The 16,881-nt window shown below is 37.8% G+C and overlaps 2 protein-coding genes across 6 annotated transcripts; both read right to left on the minus strand.

Moving 5' to 3' along the window:
* Positions 1-7,553: 7,553 nt before the first annotated feature.
* LOC109241601 (aldose 1-epimerase-like) lies at positions 7,554-9,864 on the minus strand. Its single transcript, XM_019408360.1, has 5 exons — positions 9,587-9,864; positions 9,413-9,462; positions 8,850-8,973; positions 8,653-8,760; positions 7,554-8,557 (listed from the first exon to the last, which is right to left on the minus strand). Exons 1-5 carry the CDS (start codon positions 9,759-9,761, stop codon positions 7,941-7,943), a joined length of 1,074 nt encoding a protein of 357 aa, XP_019263905.1. The 5' UTR covers positions 9,762-9,864; the 3' UTR covers positions 7,554-7,940.
* A 1,200-nt stretch (positions 9,865-11,064) lies between these two features.
* LOC109241602 (protein IQ-DOMAIN 31-like) lies at positions 11,065-16,677 on the minus strand. Of its 5 annotated transcripts, none has more exons than XM_019408365.1 (8): positions 16,562-16,677; positions 16,368-16,411; positions 16,069-16,187; positions 15,362-15,652; positions 14,639-14,842; positions 13,991-14,041; positions 11,899-12,925; positions 11,065-11,366 (listed from the first exon to the last, which is right to left on the minus strand). In XM_019408365.1, the coding sequence occupies exons 3-8, from the start codon at positions 16,141-16,143 to the stop codon at positions 11,335-11,337; spliced, it is 1,680 nt and encodes a 559-aa protein (XP_019263910.1). In that variant the 5' UTR covers positions 16,144-16,187; positions 16,368-16,411; positions 16,562-16,677; the 3' UTR covers positions 11,065-11,334. The 5 variants fall into 5 exon arrangements, with proteins under 5 accessions (XP_019263910.1, XP_019263909.1, XP_019263907.1 ...); XM_019408364.1 differs by having other exon boundaries at positions 16,069-16,192; XM_019408362.1 differs by having other exon boundaries at positions 16,368-16,445.
* Positions 16,678-16,881: the final 204 nt, after the last annotated feature.

The raw sequence follows: 16,881 nt of genomic DNA on the forward strand, positions 1-16,881 counted from the left end.
CTTTCTGGTTGCATAGTAAATCGGGTGCATCAGCTTATCTTTTCGCTACCCCAAGACTGCTCCTATAGCATAGTCGCTTGCGTTACACATGAGCTCAAATGGTTGCTCCCAGTTGGGGGCAACAATGATGGGTGCAGTCAGTGGCGAAGCCACATGCTTGTAAGGGTGGTCAACTGACCACCCTTCGTCGAAAAATTGTACTGTGTACGTAGGTAAAATATTACATTTTAGAAGTATATAACACATATTGAACACCCTTTGTCGTAAATTTTTTTCAATTTTTTTAAATTTGAACACCCTTAAAGAAATTCCTAGCTTCGCCACTGGGTGCAGTTACCAACCTTTTCTTCAGTTCCTCAAATGCCAACCTGCAATCATTAGAAACACAAAGGGCTGATCCTTTTCAAGGAGTTTGCATAGTGGGTTAGCAATTTTGAAAAAATCTTTTATGAAACGCTGGTAGAACCCGGCGTGCCCAAGAAAGCTTCTCACCGCCTTGACTGAAGTGGGCGGTGGTAGCTTTTCAATCACGTCAACATTAGCATGGTCGACCTTAATTCCTTTTCTGGACACTCGATGTCCCAGGACTATCCCTTCTTGTACCATAAAGTGGCACTTCTCCCAGTTTAGCACTAAGTTTGTCTCCACACATCTTTTGAGCACTCTGCTTAAGTTGTGAAGACAGTCTTCGAATGAATCTCCCACCACGGAGAAATCATCCATAAAGACTTCCATAATATCCTCCACCATATCTGTGAAGATGGCTAACATACACCGTTGAAAAGTCGCTGGTGCATTACAAAGCCCAAAAGGCATTCTCCGAAAGGCAAAGATGCCATACAGACAGGTGAAGGATGTTTTCTCTCTATCCTCGGGGGCTATTGATATCTGATTGTACCCCGAGTATCCATCTAAGAAACAAAAATGTGATCTCCCGGCCAGCCTGTCCAACATTTGGTCAATGAAAGGCAAGGGAAAGTGGTCCTTTCGGGTGGCGGTGTTCAATTTTCGGTAATCCATGCAAATCCGCCACCCTGTGACTGTACGAGTTGAGATCAACTCATTGTTTTCATTTTGCACAATTCCCCCCTTTTTAGGCACACATTGGACAGGGCTGACCCAATTACTATCAGAGATGGGGAAGATGATTCCCGCATTTAGCCATTTTATCACTTCCTTCTTTACAACCTCTTTCATGTTTGGGTTCAGCCTTCGCTGATGTTCCCTGGAAGGTTTGTGCCCCTCTTCCAGGAGAATCTTATGCATACAGAAGGCTGGGCTGATACCCTTTATGTCTGCCATGGTCCAGCCAATGGCAGTCTTGTTTTCTTGCAGTACCTGTAAGAGCCGTTCTACCTGCACATCTAGCAAACTGGATGATATAATAACAGGCAAGGTCGAATCAGGGCCCAAGAACACATACCTGAGGTGATTTGGGAGTGGCTTTAGCTCCAGTTTGGGTGGTTCTTCTATTGATGGCTTTGCTGGAGGTGTAGCCCTTTTTTCTAATTCAAGGGACTCAAATTGAGGTTCCCTTGTCCAGAATCCTCGGCCTTCAAGTGCCATGACCCATTCAGCTAACCCTTCACCATCCATCTCTTCTAGATTTTCAGACATGCATCCAATGGATCATTCACAGTCAGGGTCGCATCGTCCTCTTGCAGGATAACATCTACTGCCTCCACTAGAGATCAATTAGCATATTCACTGGGTCTCCTCATAGATTGCTGAACATTGAATATGACTTCTTCATCATTCAGTCTCATTTTTAATTCCCCAGTTTCTCATTGTTTGTTTAGTTGTTTTAGGTTAAATGGGCTACGAGCTAGAAATAGAATGAAAAACCCTTAGCGTTTAGACACCTAAACACGATAGACACTAGAGTGTAGCGCTTGGCTTCAAGGGTTGAATCTTGTAAAGTGCCTTAAAATTGTATGTTTGTACCTAAGTTGAACACTCAAGAAGAGATATCTTGATAAACTAATCCGGAGTGAGTCACGTGCCATATGTGTAAGTCTTACTATGTTCCATGCTCTACATTTGATGCCTAGAACTTGCCCTGTGTGTTTGCAAAACGAAATAGTAGCTTCATTCAGTATTAGAAAGGATATAGGCACTTCTTTGTTAAGCCAGATATATAAAGTAAACCCACCTGAATACATCACATCTTAGTTAACCCCGTTGAGCTTATAAGCCTGTTTCTTTGGTAACCACATTGCAAACCATACCCAATTGTTTGAATAGCCTGCTGTTTGAACCCTCCTTCCTCTCACTAAGCACTAGAATGGTATTGAAAATATGCAAAAAGCAAAAGTGTGGGGTGGTGGTGTGGTTTTGAGTGGAACCATGGAAATAAATAAAAGGTGCAAAAGGTTGAAGCATAAAAGGAGAAGCACCATGAAAAAAAAAGAAGAAGAGAGAATAAGATATTATATAGTTATTGATAAGTGGTAGCTTGTACAAAATCGCACCTAATGTACAGGGATGTTTAAATAAATGTGGGGGAGTGTTAGCTGACAAAATAATGAACTTGAAGCCTAATGTAATTGTATTAAAGTGCTTAGGGAGGTTAGTCACTATATCCAAATATATCCTACCCGTCCTTTAGCCTACATTACAACCAAATAAAGTCCTATTGATCTTAGATTGAGTGAAGCTCGATTAGCAGAGTACTACACTAAGGGCAAGCCTATGGTGCATCTGTGTGGCATGTGAATGTTTTTTTCGAGAGCGAGCGAATTTTCTTTCTATCTTAGTTCCTAGTTGTCCTAAATATCATTGTGCGTGGAACTACTCTCTTGTGTGATGTGAGGACATGTGATTCATAACGGAAAGGTAAGTCTTGACTCTTTTATAGAGTGGCTTGAGTAAGGGTGAATGTGCATGGTACTACAGGTTTGATTCGTGAGGAAAGGTTGCGCACTACTAGTTGCACATTTTGTGAAATGTTCATGGTGTGAGTCATCAAGGGTAAAGTGTAGAAAAGAAACTTTGTGGGATGTAGTGGATTGCTCGAGGACTAGCAATGAATTAAGTGTGGGGTGTTGATAAAAGGCTAAATTGTATAGTTTGGTCTACATTTGGGCTCTAACTTAAGGATGTTTTACTATTGTAAGTGTATAAATAATGCAAAAATTAGCTCTAATGGTGACTTTGATGTTTCACAGGAGTTCAATAATTAAATGAAGGCTTATGATGGTAATCCGGGCGGAAATTGGAGTGAAGGGACGAAAATTGGAGCAAAGCACCAAACCAGTGGAAAACCCCACTAGCGGGGGCATTAGCGCGGCCTTAGCGCGCCCACGCTAGTCCAGCAGTCCAAAACAGAAGGAAACCTCACTAGCGCGGGCACTAGCGCGGCCTTAGCGCGCCCGCGCTAGTCCAGTGGCGAAAAAAGACTTTTAAAAGGGGCAATTTCGGAAGTCCAAGGAAATCCACGCAAACTATAAAAGGTTCAACAAGCCCAATAGAAAGTAGTTCGAGTTTTTGGAGAAGAAGCAAGAGAGGCGAGGAGGCAACTTGGAAAACAATTTTTATTCTCCATATTTTATTCTTCTATTAATGACTATGAATTCTTTTGTAGTTTTTATCGTTGTCATGAATAGCTAAATACTTTAATCTAAGGTTTTGGTGAAACCCGTTGGGGATGACTTGGTTGTTAAATTAATATAGTTGTGAATTGGTTTTAATCTCTATTTGTTCATCTATGTTTTGATTGTGGTTAATTGAAAGGGCCCTCAATTATCCGTCCCTAGTTAGTATGTATCTGCTTGAGAGAGAGTGCATATTTAGGTAGCTGTTTGAACAACATCACTCCCGGAGTATAGACGAGAGTCATAACCGAGGGTTTAGAGGTTGGTTTAGAGATAACAATACCTCGGGTGCAATCTAAGTGAACTGTATTGAGAATCTAGCTAGCGTAGCTTGAGAGAGTGCGTCTAGTAAATTATCATAATTGCTTGAGAAANAGGTGCCACTACTCTTACGTTGGGGTTTGCTGGCGGATCCCCAACGTTTCCAATGACGTTGTCTGCGTCACCCATGTCAAATTCGAGCTGGTGTGATTGTTGGGATTGTTGAAGTCTTTTGTTGGCACGGTTCAATGCCCTGAATGTTTTCTCGGGATCTGAGAGTCCTTCTAGCAGTTCTCCAGTCCTCGAAGAACTTCTAGGCATACACCTGATTTCCACAAGAGTTCAAACGTTAGAATTTCAATGAATAGATTGGGTATAGAGAAAACTGACTACACTAAGAATTTTTGTACTTCTTTCAATTGTAATTGATAACACCGTTAATTCCCCGGCAACGGCGCCAAAAATTTTATAACGCCAAACTATGCCTTATAAAAAGACACACAGACGTTGCCAATATAATCTGAGTAATTCTGCCCAGAGTCGAACCACAGGGAATTAACCTACCAATTACTTTTGTCGGACTTACTAAATTCACAGAATCAATTTCCCCAAAATTTGCAATTAACACTTGATGATCTTTCTACAACTAAAACTGGAAACAAATAAACAGCTGAAAATTAACTATGCTTGATGTGTAAAAAATTGGAATAAGGTCTAAGGTAATGGTTTCCCCCGTTGTTGATTTCCTTGGTTGTATATGTCTTATAACTGTGACTTAGTTATCTCTATCAATCATGAACTCTGCATCTACCATAAATCTTTCTCAAGCAATTATGATAATTTACTAGATGCACTCTCTCAAGCTACGCTAGCTAGATTCTCAATACAGTTCACTTAGATTGCACCCGAGGTATCGTTATCTCTAAAACAACCTCTAAACCCTCGGTTATGACTCTCGTCTATACTCCGGGAGTGATGTTGTTCAAACAGATACCTAAATATGCACTCTCTCTCAAGCAGATACATACTAAATAGGGACGGATAATTGAGTGCCCTTTCAATTAACCACAATCAAAACATAGATGAACAAATAGAGATTAAAACCAATTCACAACCATATTAATTTAACAACCAAGTCATCCCCAACGGGTTTCACCAAAACCTTAGATTAAAGTATTTAGCTACTCATGACAACGATAAAAACTACAAAAGAATTCATAGTCATTGATAGAAGAATAAAATAGGGAGAATAAAAATTGTTTTTCCAAGTTGCCTCCTTGCCTCTCTTGCTTCTTCTCCAAAAACTGGAACTCCTTTCTATTGGGCTTGTTGAACCTTTTATAGTTTGTGTGGATTTCCTTGGACTTCCGAAATTGCCCCTTTTAAAAGTCTTTTTCCGCCACTGGACTAGCGCGGGCGCGCTAAGGCCGCGCTAGTGCCCGCGCTAGTGAGGTTTCCTTCTGTTTTGGACTGCTGGACTAGCGCGGGCGTGCTAAGGCCGCGCTAATGCCCGCGCTAGTGAGGTTTTCCACTGGTTTGGTGCTTTGCTCCAATTTTCGTCCCTTCACTTCAATTTTCGCCCGGATTACCATCATAAGCCTTCATTTAATTATTGAACTCCTATGAAACATCAAAGTCACCATTAGAGCCAATTTTTGCATTATTTATACACTTACAATAGTAAAACATCCTTAAGTTAGAGCCCAAACGTAGACCAAACTATACAATTTAGCCTTTTATCACCACGTCACTATCCTTTCAGGCTATAACCAATTAACGTAAGTCCAAATTCCAACATAAAACATTATTAAAATCAAACACATGATTGGCCATTTCTTGAATTCTATTTTATCCAAAGAGTAAAACTAACTGTTATTGAAATTAATAACCTACTACAACATGTAAAAAAATTACTTTGTTAGTGTATATATAGGTTAAATTCTTTTTTAAATACCCCGAGGTCGTAAGTTTAGCTCTCAATTTGTCCCTTCAATCACACTTTTAAAAAAAATCATGTGTATTTCATATTCTAGTCCTTCTAGTGGAATTCAATGTTACATTCAAAGGTATAAAATATCCAAATATGTCGTAATCTCATAAATATTTTAGAGACTTTTTCCTTCCTATACCATATATGAAACCTTATTACCAAAAATGTGCATAGTTTCATATTTACCCGCCATGTTCACAGTTATTCTACAAAATATATACCATTCATTAAATACCAATTATTAGGAGCTGATTCCTTCCTAATTAGGCGCGCTACAAATCTGGAACTAAATATTTTTCCAGATATTCCTATTTAGGCGCGCTACAATTATGGAAGTAAATATTCCAGATATTTTCCACCATTAACAGCCATTAAAAAGCTTGAAAGCTTTGAATTCAAATTTGGATTTTTAAAAATCATCATTTGTTTGGATTGGTGTTGTTGAAAATAATCGGGAAAATGGTTTGGAGTTATATCTCAATTTTGAGGGGTTTTGGTGAAGATTAGACTTGGTTTTGACTGAATTTCAGATTGAAACTCGAAGAAGAAGAAGAAGAAGAAGAAGAAGAAGAAGAAGACATATTGCAGAAATTGTAGATAAATTGTAGATTATTTGTATTCTGATTGTAGATGCTTTATTTTCTGTTTTCACAAATAAAAAACGGCTAAAACTTCTACAAATCTTCTGAAAAAACGCAATTATGTCAAAAATCACAATTATGCTACAATTGAATGGGAATTGGGATATAAAAATTCAATGTACCCAGTTTGTAGATATTTTGTAGATAAATTGTAGATTATTTGTATTCTAATTGTAGATGCTTTGTTTTCTGTTTTCACAAATCAAAAACGACTAAAACTTCTACAAATCTTCTGCAAAAAACGCAATTATGTCGAAAATCCCAATTAAACTACAATCGAATGGGAATTGGGATATTAAAATTCAATATACCCAGTTTGTAGATATTTTGTAGATGAATTGTAGATTATTTGTATTCTGATTGTAAATGCATTGTTTTCTGTTTTCACAAATCCAAAACGACTAAAACTTCTACAAAATCTTCTGAAAAAACGCAATTATTGTGATAAAAATAAGAAATATTGCAATAGATTATAGCATTTGATATTGTTTGAGAATTGGGACTATGAAATTGATGGCATATGTCGTGTATGCACGTGCCTTACAGCTACAGAAAGAAGAGGAAGAACGAAGTAAACAACAGAAAGCCAAAGCTATTGCTAAATTGGAGGAATTGAATCGCCGTATGCAGGCAGGTGATGCTTTGTCTCAGAAGGCTATAAAGGATTCGTCACCTAATGTTCTGATATACATAAACGTGGGTGAGGGTGAGGGTGAGGGTGAGGGTGAGGGAGAGAGAAACGTAGGAGGGGTAGGATATACGGTACCTTGAATTAAGGAGGGATATACGCTGCATTAATTGTACCCTTAAAATACACTATGGTATAGAATTGGTAATTTGGTATACTAAGTGTAATTAAGTCAAACCTTAAACATTGAGGGTAATAAGATTTCCTATGTGGCATAGGAATGTAAAAATTCCAATATTTTACATGAATAAAACAAGTATTGTCAAACTTTTCATTTCTTTTGGGGGGTCAAATGACTACATTAATTTAAATTAGGGACCAACAGTGATCAACATTGCATGATCCGCTTAGCAAAGACAGATAAGAGTTACATCGACGGAGTCGGTTCCCGGGAGTACCCTCAGAAAAAGGAACCTTTCCTCTCCCTAGCCATTTCGGGTTAAGAAGATGTGAAAGTACGTTTAAGAAGGGTGCGTTCCGAGGTGTGAAGTGGGAGAGAAGGGATGTCACAATTGGGGTTTTGAGTAAAACGACCTTTTGATTGTTCATTTTTTTTTTCGTTTTCATATTGAAAAGTAATAAGAGTGAGAGGTGTTAAGCTTTTTATCATCCTGGCGTCGAACTATTTTTCAGCGACTAATTTAAATTAGGGACCAATAAGTGTTTTATTTTTCTCAAAGAACATATAACCCTGGCAGAAATATCAATTTATGCAGAAGATGCAAAAGACATCAGTAATGGTGGAAAAGATTAATGTTATAAGCGTTCTAGTATTTCACGAACGTATACAGCATCTTGTGAACGTACGTCTTTCTCGGAGTCACAATTGTCGATGGGAAATTTGGATGATTGACAGCGTCCGGGAATCCTTGAGTCTCCAAACACAAAGCTGCATGAGGCTGATATACATATCCACCTTTCCCCTTTTTATTAATGACAAAATTTGCAGTGTAGAATTGAACACCAGGTGCAGATGCTTGTACAAGCATCACTCTTCCTGACTTCTTATCATATACTATTGCCACGGGCTTCATTTTCTTACTGCTGTCAAGTACATAGTTGATGTCATATCCATTTTGGTGTTTGTTGATCATCTGGCTCCCCACTTTACGAGGTTTCAGGAAGTCGTATGGTGTGTTCTTGACAGGGGTGATTTCGCCTGTAGGAATGAGATGTCCGTCTACTGGTGTGATGTGTGATGCAAAGATTTGAATAACGTTGGACAAGATATCGCCACTGTTGTGTCCACCAATGTTCCAATAAGTGTGTTGAGCCAAGTTAACAGGGGTGGCCTTGTTCCGAGCTTTTGCCTTCATTACCACACTAAGCTTGTAACGATCTTTCAATGCATAAGTAACTGAAACACGAAGATCACCAGGAAATCCTACAAATGAAAGCAATGGATTTGGTTATTTATAGGATTCTTCAACATTGAAAGTTATATTTGCAGTGTGGTATCAGTACGAAACCAAGACTCGCCTTCTTCACCATCAGCACTACTGTAGGTTAAAGTTATATGAGGATGTGAACCATGTCGCTCGTGTTTGCTCACCTTCCAAACAACATTGCTAAATCCTTTAGGGCCGCCTGTATATCAAATTTTTGTATCAAGAAAAGAGAAAGCAAAGTAGTGTAAATGGAGGTGAAAGTTGAAGAGAAAGCAAGTAAAAGAGTACCATGCAATGTGTTATTGCCATTATTGGCGATGAGCTTATAAAGGGTTCCATTCAAAGTAAATTGAGCACCACCAATTCGGTTAGCAACTCTTCCAACTATTGCTCCAAAATAATTTGTATCATTCTGCACAAAGGTATTTTCATATTTGTTTATGACTATGAAGATTTGAAAAGTATCAGGAGGCTAATTCCATATTCACATCCATTGGTTCTTGGAAAGAATTTCAAAACTGAACACATTTTATGCCCTTATTAACTTAGAATGCAACATTATTAAGTTCACAATCCTCCATCATGTGTAACCCTATTTTAGAATTCACATGCGAAACTTGTTAAAATTAATGAGCTTTTCAAATGTTAGTCGTGTGAGATAGTCCATCAGACTTAAATATTGTTGTTTGCGAATAAAGTCTCACATTGAAAGTTAATTAAAAGAAACAACATATAAGGTGTAATGATACTCTTAATGGTGTGAAGCATTTTGGAGAAAATCGTGTTTGTTATCATATCATGTTAAGAGCAAATTCAAATAGATCCATTCAAATGAAACAAAGTGAACTAACCTTGTATTCCTTGATGGTGTCATATCCAAGAACAACATCACCTATTTTTCCTGGAAGGGAGCAAAACAAGATAGGACTGATTTCTCATAGGAATAGCAGAAAACAAGAAAAGATGTTAAAGTTGGAACATATTTTCCAAAATATGGGATTAATTAAGGTAAAAGTCAGACGTACCATTCTTATCAGGAACAAGAACAGAGACGATTCTAGCACCATAATTAGTGACTTTAACAGAGAAATCTCCTTTCTTGATCTCATAGATCCGTATCTTGCGCCCAGTTACACTAGCAGCACCCCACAGATGAAGAATGAACAAACATATCAACAAACTACTAACCTTTGAAGACATAATCAACTCCAGTGTTTTTGAGACTTAGATAGAGTGCCTTATTGGTAGCTTGAATATGTGCACTCTTCCTTTATCCTATGGCCTTATTATGGAAAGATTTTTAACTGCATGTGCACAAAATAGAACTCGTCAACCAATAATCTGTGTGGAAATTGGATAAATTCGTACAAAATCGCAATGATGAGTATTAGTACTAGTTATTATTACATGCAGAAGTAGCCGTTTGTGTTGACTTGTAAACAGAATACCTTCAACTTCAAGATATACAGAACCTCATGGTCGATATGAAGGTTTGGATTGCATTACGTAATCTTTATTGAGCTATGGAAAAAAAATTAGATAATTAATTTAGAAATACTTGAGTAAAAAGAAGAGATTCAAATAGAACATAAGTGAAGTGTTTTCTCTTGAATTTTTTTTGAACAGTTAAAGAAAATTATTGAAGGAGAAGCAGGATTTAGCTATTTAAGGAGAGAAGCCGTTTCTGATTTTAAGTGTTGTCAGGTTATTATTTAAGGAGAAGCAGTTTCTGATTTTGAATGGTAATTACTCCCTTACATTTATTGCATTTCTGATAGTTTTATTTTGACTGTTCATTCTCAAATAAAAGCTGGCTGGCTAGTGCACAATTTCAATTCTCATTGTCTACTTTTGGCTAACTTCAATGTATATCCATATTAATGAGCTTCATTTTAGCCATATTAACCACCAATTACTTATTAGCAGATTGATAAGTCATGGCAGACTTGTGTTCAAACATAAACAGAATAATGAGAAAAGAACAATACTGTTGTCGGAAAATATGAGTGGAGTCACCATCTATGACTAATTGTGCGAGTAAAATCGGCACATTTGACATTCTTGACAGGAATGGATATGTAACACCCCAAACTTTAGACAATTCCACATCGGCAAAACACAAGAGAAATGTTGTGTATATAAGCTAACAAGCCTTAAACCATAGTGACGCGTTTTAAACGAGTACCCAGACCCAGAGCGGACAATATCACTAGCGGGCTGGGCTGTTACAGATAGTATCAGAGTCACTCTTGTGTCAGCTTTGCCAATCCTACCTACTGGTTGTTCTACCTTAAAGTCGTGGAACCTTCGTTTTGCTCTATATGAGATTGGAATATTTTCCGAGGCGGTAGCTGATACCCTCTTCTGTGTAGGTTATAACTTATGCAGAGGTAATACTTGTGTCACATTAGAATCACATTAAATAACAAAGCAAAACTTTACGAGACAGATGACAGCCAAATGTTGTTATCCGGGGATACTATGTCAAAGCATATGGGACTAATAGTGCCAATAAAAGAATTAAAAGAAAAGATAAAGAATATATCACAAGAATCCTGTTAAACAAAACAGTCTCGAGGTCTACAACCAACTATACAATCCCTGCAAACACCCCCAGTAATACTAATGGAAACACGAAATATGCTATGATATCATATCAAACAACAGTTATTCGGAATTTGCAGTTTAAAGTCTACAGAAAATAGCGAAAGATCCAATTGATGTCGTCAACACATGCAGTACTAAAGTTCCTCGAGCAAGCAGAATGTTGAACTCATCTCTTCCAACCAGGGTGAAGCACCTTTTCTGAAGAGGGAGCCAGAAGGTAATCATTGAGTCAGTGAAGTTTTCAAGTTGATGAAAGTAAATGAGCTTGTAACTATCAATTCTGAGATGATCTAAGAGAACCATTTATTAAAAGATAAAGAGCGCAAACAAAACAAGAAAACACACTATCACAATGAAGGACGCAACTAATGCCAGGTCATTATTTACATATGAAAGTGCTTTGACATATAGAATGGTACTAGAATCATGCATTTACTTTTCTGATTAGTTACTTGAGAAAAAACAAGATATATATGCCTTTCTTATTTATTTAATTCTTAAAAAAACAAAAGATTAAGCATACTTTTCTTGGCTTAATTAAAAAGTTCCCACAAAAAAAAATTTCAAAGCAACACAAAATAAAGAAGGCCCAACAAAGAAAACTCACATCAACCTACGGGAATTTCATTACATACCCCAGCTATTGGAAACAAAACAATCATCTCAGATAGCAAGAAACATGTGACAAGATCAACTTGTAACTACAATGTCCCTATTCATTGCTTCTTACCATCTTTAGAAGATGACATTGGTCTGTTCTTATTTCCACCTTTTCCATTAGCTTGCATTGGCCTTTGCACTCGAGGTGACGACGTGTTCAATTTGCCATTGGTAGAGGATGGTAGAGAATGACGCCGAACAAAACCATTTTCAGCTCCATCTTCACTTACCTTAGCAGATCCTTGAGCTTTAAGCTTCGCCTTAGCAGATTGAGTGGCAGCCATATAACTAGGCACGTTTGCTGTATTCTGTGAAATATTCTCAGAATTCTCCTGCTTGGTGGGAAGAGATTTCCTCCTCCTAGTTCTTTCTTTGGCAGTGTGATCTTCCATCGAGCTAAGCTCCTCGTTGACGACTGGGCTGTTTGCAGTGTTCCCAACATCCTCCAATTGCTGTTGCTCAGTGGTAGGATGATCAAGCAGTTCATTACTTGGTTCATCCACTGCTACAGGTAAAGGAGCTTCAGTTACAGCCAATTTCTCAATTTCAGGAGCTGAATCACTCGTTTTCTCAGAAGAATTAACCACCATTTGTTCAACATCTGGAGCTGAGGATTTTGATGTTTTAGCTTGAGCTTGAGCCTGAGCCAGATTAGGAGTTTGTTGTACCTTCTCAGTTTCTGTTTCCGACCTTTCTGAAGGTGTTGCCAAAGCTGCAGAAACTTTTCTTAAATTGCGCTTGACTTTCTCAAGTTCATTTTGAGGCTGATCTGGCACTGGCTCTATGTGAGGATGTGAGAATTTCCTTGGGTTACGTTTAGCTTTTTCTGGTTCAGAAGAACTTACAGCATAAGCATCTCCATTTGCTGATGTAAGAACCTTCTTGACACTTCGTTTTGATCTTACTACTTCTGTTTCAACACTCTGCTTGTTACCCTGTTTCTTCTGCGACTTTGCTTCAACAACTTTCTTTGGTTGTGGAAGTGGTTCCCAAAACCGAGATAGTGACCATCGTTCAAGCCATTGCCAAGCTGAATTAGGTTCACACTCATCATACTGAAGGCTCAAGGGCATGGCTGTTGGCACTGCCATAAGTAGCTAAAACAAGACAAGAGATTACCATCAAATACAGAATTTTGTCTACATCATAAAAATAATAAGAATTACTTCACAGTCCCAAATGGTTGGATTATTACTATTTGAGTCAAACTGTTCCAAAATGATCTATTCAAATATTTTTGTTTAGAAAAGATTGTCATTTAATACTTTTCATGCAATTCCCAGATACGTAAATTATACTCCAAAATTACTAAAAAATGTTCGATATCATACTAAACATTTGATGAGTTGACTCTCGTACTCTAAACACCGCCATTCTTTTTGAGACGGAGGGAATGATATATCTGTTCCAATTTCCTATGTTGATTTTCTGACCTTCACATCAACTTTAGGTAGTAAACGGATATCCATTAGATATTTGTGATACACATACTACAGGTCAGGCTTCGTCATTCAAATCAACATTCTCCTTTGTAGTGCCGCACATCTAGCATAGTCACTCTACTGAGGCATTAAAGATGAATTTACTACCACATTTGTTCAACTTTCTCAGAAATAATAGTACAAAGGAACAACTTCAGCAAAAGATTAATGCAAAATGTTACAGATCAGATAAGAATCATTCTGCAGCCACATTGCAGTAAATGAAACCAATGATGCCAAAAATCAGTAACACTTTTGCACTCTGGATATATAGATGTTGAACCTGTATCAGAGAAACCAGACTTTCTGACCTTCTAAGATGCATCCCTGCAGTTTTACTAATCTTCCCTCACCCCCTAATTTCATTACACATTGGGGACATTTCCAGGTTCTTAGATAAAACTCAATCACTTCCCAGACCCATCTCCTTGTACGTGGTTTTCTCTATTTTGGCACCTCCCTGACCCATCTTCAACCATTAAACCACCCAAAAGTAAAAGGATAAAGCAACATTTTCATTTTCTAACTCAAACCAAATATATTATCAGCCACACAGGTCTGCAACTCGACGCCAATCTAGGGCCAAAAGGGGAAAAAGAAGAGAAATAATACCTAACAGGAAAACCCTGTAATACAACAAAAACTTGTCAGTTAACAACGGCGCAGGGAGGTCAACAATACCTTGTGTGGAAATGCATTAGCTGTCAGTTTTGAAGGCCTCTGCTCAGGATTCTGGTTAAACAAAGAACACATGGAACACAGAGTCAATAGCCAAAACAATTTGTACCAACATGAATAAGTTCAAAATAGATACTACAATCTGTCAAAGCTGACAAGATGGGAAAAGAAAAGCAGTAGCAGATACTCGTCTTATATTATAACAAAAGTCAAAAAAACATTTGATGTAAACAAATCCAAACTTTCTTTCTTATTACTTTCCACTTCCATTTTCCTGATTGTCCAATTTTATGTGCACTTCCTCTTTTGGATTGTCCCAAGTGTTTGACACACTATAAAACCATGAAAATCAATTACATTATTCTTCGCCTTTAATAGTTTGTGCGCATTGATAATTTACATATAGATATGGATGTGATGTTTTTCAATCAAACTATACGAGCTATACTTCTTCTATCACTAAAGTGTTACAGGTTAGTTAAACTCGCTACGAGAATAATATTGAAGTCAACCTAACTCCTCATATATCCTAATAAATATCAACTCCATCTTGTTCTTATGCCTATGCTTTTATAAGCGGGAAAAAAAAGGAACTAGAATACAAGCAAGCAAGGGGAAGAAAAGCATCATAGATTGTATTGCAAGAGTTACCTTAAGTTCTCCAAAACTATACTTTCTAACCAGCTGATGCCCAGAATGTAAGAGTCTAACACTTTGACCACGAGCTAATGCCTGAATCCTGACAATTGCCTGCATGCAGCGTAGAGTAGCAACTGCCTGCCTCCTAACCAAGTGCCCACGAATAAGTGCTTGTAGCCTTATGATACCTTTGAGAGCTCGAAAAGCACGACGAGCCTGAGGAAAGATACCAGTGGATAAGGACATAGCACAAAGAACAATTGAAAGGTGGATCATGCTTTGAAATTAGAAAAGGGAGAAACACCGAAGCTTCTTCAGTTTTTAAGTCCAACTAGTGCGTTTTACCTAAAGCTATGCATTTGTAAAGAATTTATGCTGGTTTGCAAAAAATGACAATTGACTATTTGACTTAACAGAAAAGGCTCCAAATCTAATGCAGAATTAATTTACACAAGCAGATAATTAGGAACCCTAGTGCCACACAAGCAATGTCTTTGTAGAGGATCACATAACTTCTACTGCCTCAATTAAGCAGAAACAAGGGCTCTAAACTCCTACAGATTTTAGACATTATGCACATAAACATTCAAACTGTTCCGCAATCTAGAGGGACACGATCCATTAGAGTGAATACCTAAAATCTTAATTCAGAACTGAATATCAAATTAAACTCTTAATAGACCGTACGGACTTTCTTTAGAGATCAAAGCTGTAAATTCTGCTATTAAACAGTACCAAGTAACCCCTAAAGGCTGCTTGTGCTTTGGTGGCAGCATGCTCTAGCCTTTCCAGCTCAGCATCATCTGTGGAAATTTCCCCCTTAACATGCGGATCTGTTTCGTGTGTTGCAGAAGATAATGAGGCGGTTTCACATGCAAAGTCAGTGCTTGTCCCCTTTTCCAATCCAGCCTGATCACACTCACCACCACCATCCAAATTCTGAACTGGTGGATCCAAAGTTGGTGAATTCAGAGCTAGATCCCCCAATGGTGCTTTTGCAGACGATTTTTTCTCACCCGTAACATCCTTCATACAAAACATAGATTAAGATAGCAGATACCTCTAAGTAACTTAATAACATAGAGTAACAAAATTAAAAAGAATCTTCAGCAGCAAAGAGAATTTCGGAGGAAATTTGTAAAATGGCATCAAACTACTTGAGTTAATAAGGAATAATGATGCAAGACATGCAGCTGAGCTAATTTCCAAAATCTACTTAGTATGACATGAGAGTGATGCATTTGCACTGCAACTCTCACTTACACCTAAGTAGGGTGAGAGAGAGAAAGGCGGAATTGAACTCATTTTCCTTTGATTGCTAATTAAGAAACAGAAGTGCCAAATTGCTGAAACCAGATCGAACCAAACACGAGAAGTACAATTTTCATAAATTCTCTGTAATGCTGTAGAATTATGACATAATAAAAAATACTCTGTTATACCTTAGTTAAATGAGACTTGGATGATTTCTTGCCAAAAAGCACAGCCTTGATCCATTTGGCCGGAGATTTCCCCATCGCAAACAGCAAGCCGCTCACCTAAAGTGGATTTCAACTGAATCCTGCACTATTCAATTAAAAAAAACAACTTCTCCTTAAAACAAGTAAAACGTGTGCACTAGATCTGAGCTAAAACCACAAGAAAAAAGCAAATTGATAATTGAAGGCATGCAAAATTAAAGAGAAAACAAAAATGTGGAGTAGGGTTTAGAGAGCAAATGTAGGTCAGATCTGAGAAGTACCTGATGAATTGGAAGCTGCTTTTAAGATCCCAAACTTAGCATAGCTGAATTGAAAGTAAAAATTCCAGAGAGAGTGAGCTACAGAGAAATAACAGAAATCAGGTAAAAGATTGATTGAGCTGAAAGCTAAAAGGAAAAAAGAAAATGCAGCTGCTAACAAATGAGCAGGCCCATTAGGCCATAGCCATCCATACCTTGTGGAAGATGGACCCCTCCACCGCCTCTCTCTTACTTCTCTCTCTCTCTCTCTCTCTCTCTCTCTCTGGAATTGGATTCTGTGAGTAGTAGTGAATAGTGGACTGGTACATATACGATTGAGTACAACTGTATACTGTAGTTGTTGTTATACTGTCGCTTTTAGTAAAGTTGGTGATTTCCTGCTAATCTACTTTTGAAATTTTCATTAAATCACACGTCGTCGTTTGAGGAAAATATCCTGTATTATGAGTTCTTTAGATGCACCTAAACTCATCATGATTATAAATTAGAGTAGTGTTAAACTACCTAAACCAAA

This window comes from Nicotiana attenuata, unplaced genomic scaffold, assembly GCF_001879085.1.
Source record: "Nicotiana attenuata strain UT unplaced genomic scaffold, NIATTr2, whole genome shotgun sequence".
NCBI classification, from domain to species: domain Eukaryota; kingdom Viridiplantae; phylum Streptophyta; class Magnoliopsida; order Solanales; family Solanaceae; genus Nicotiana; species Nicotiana attenuata.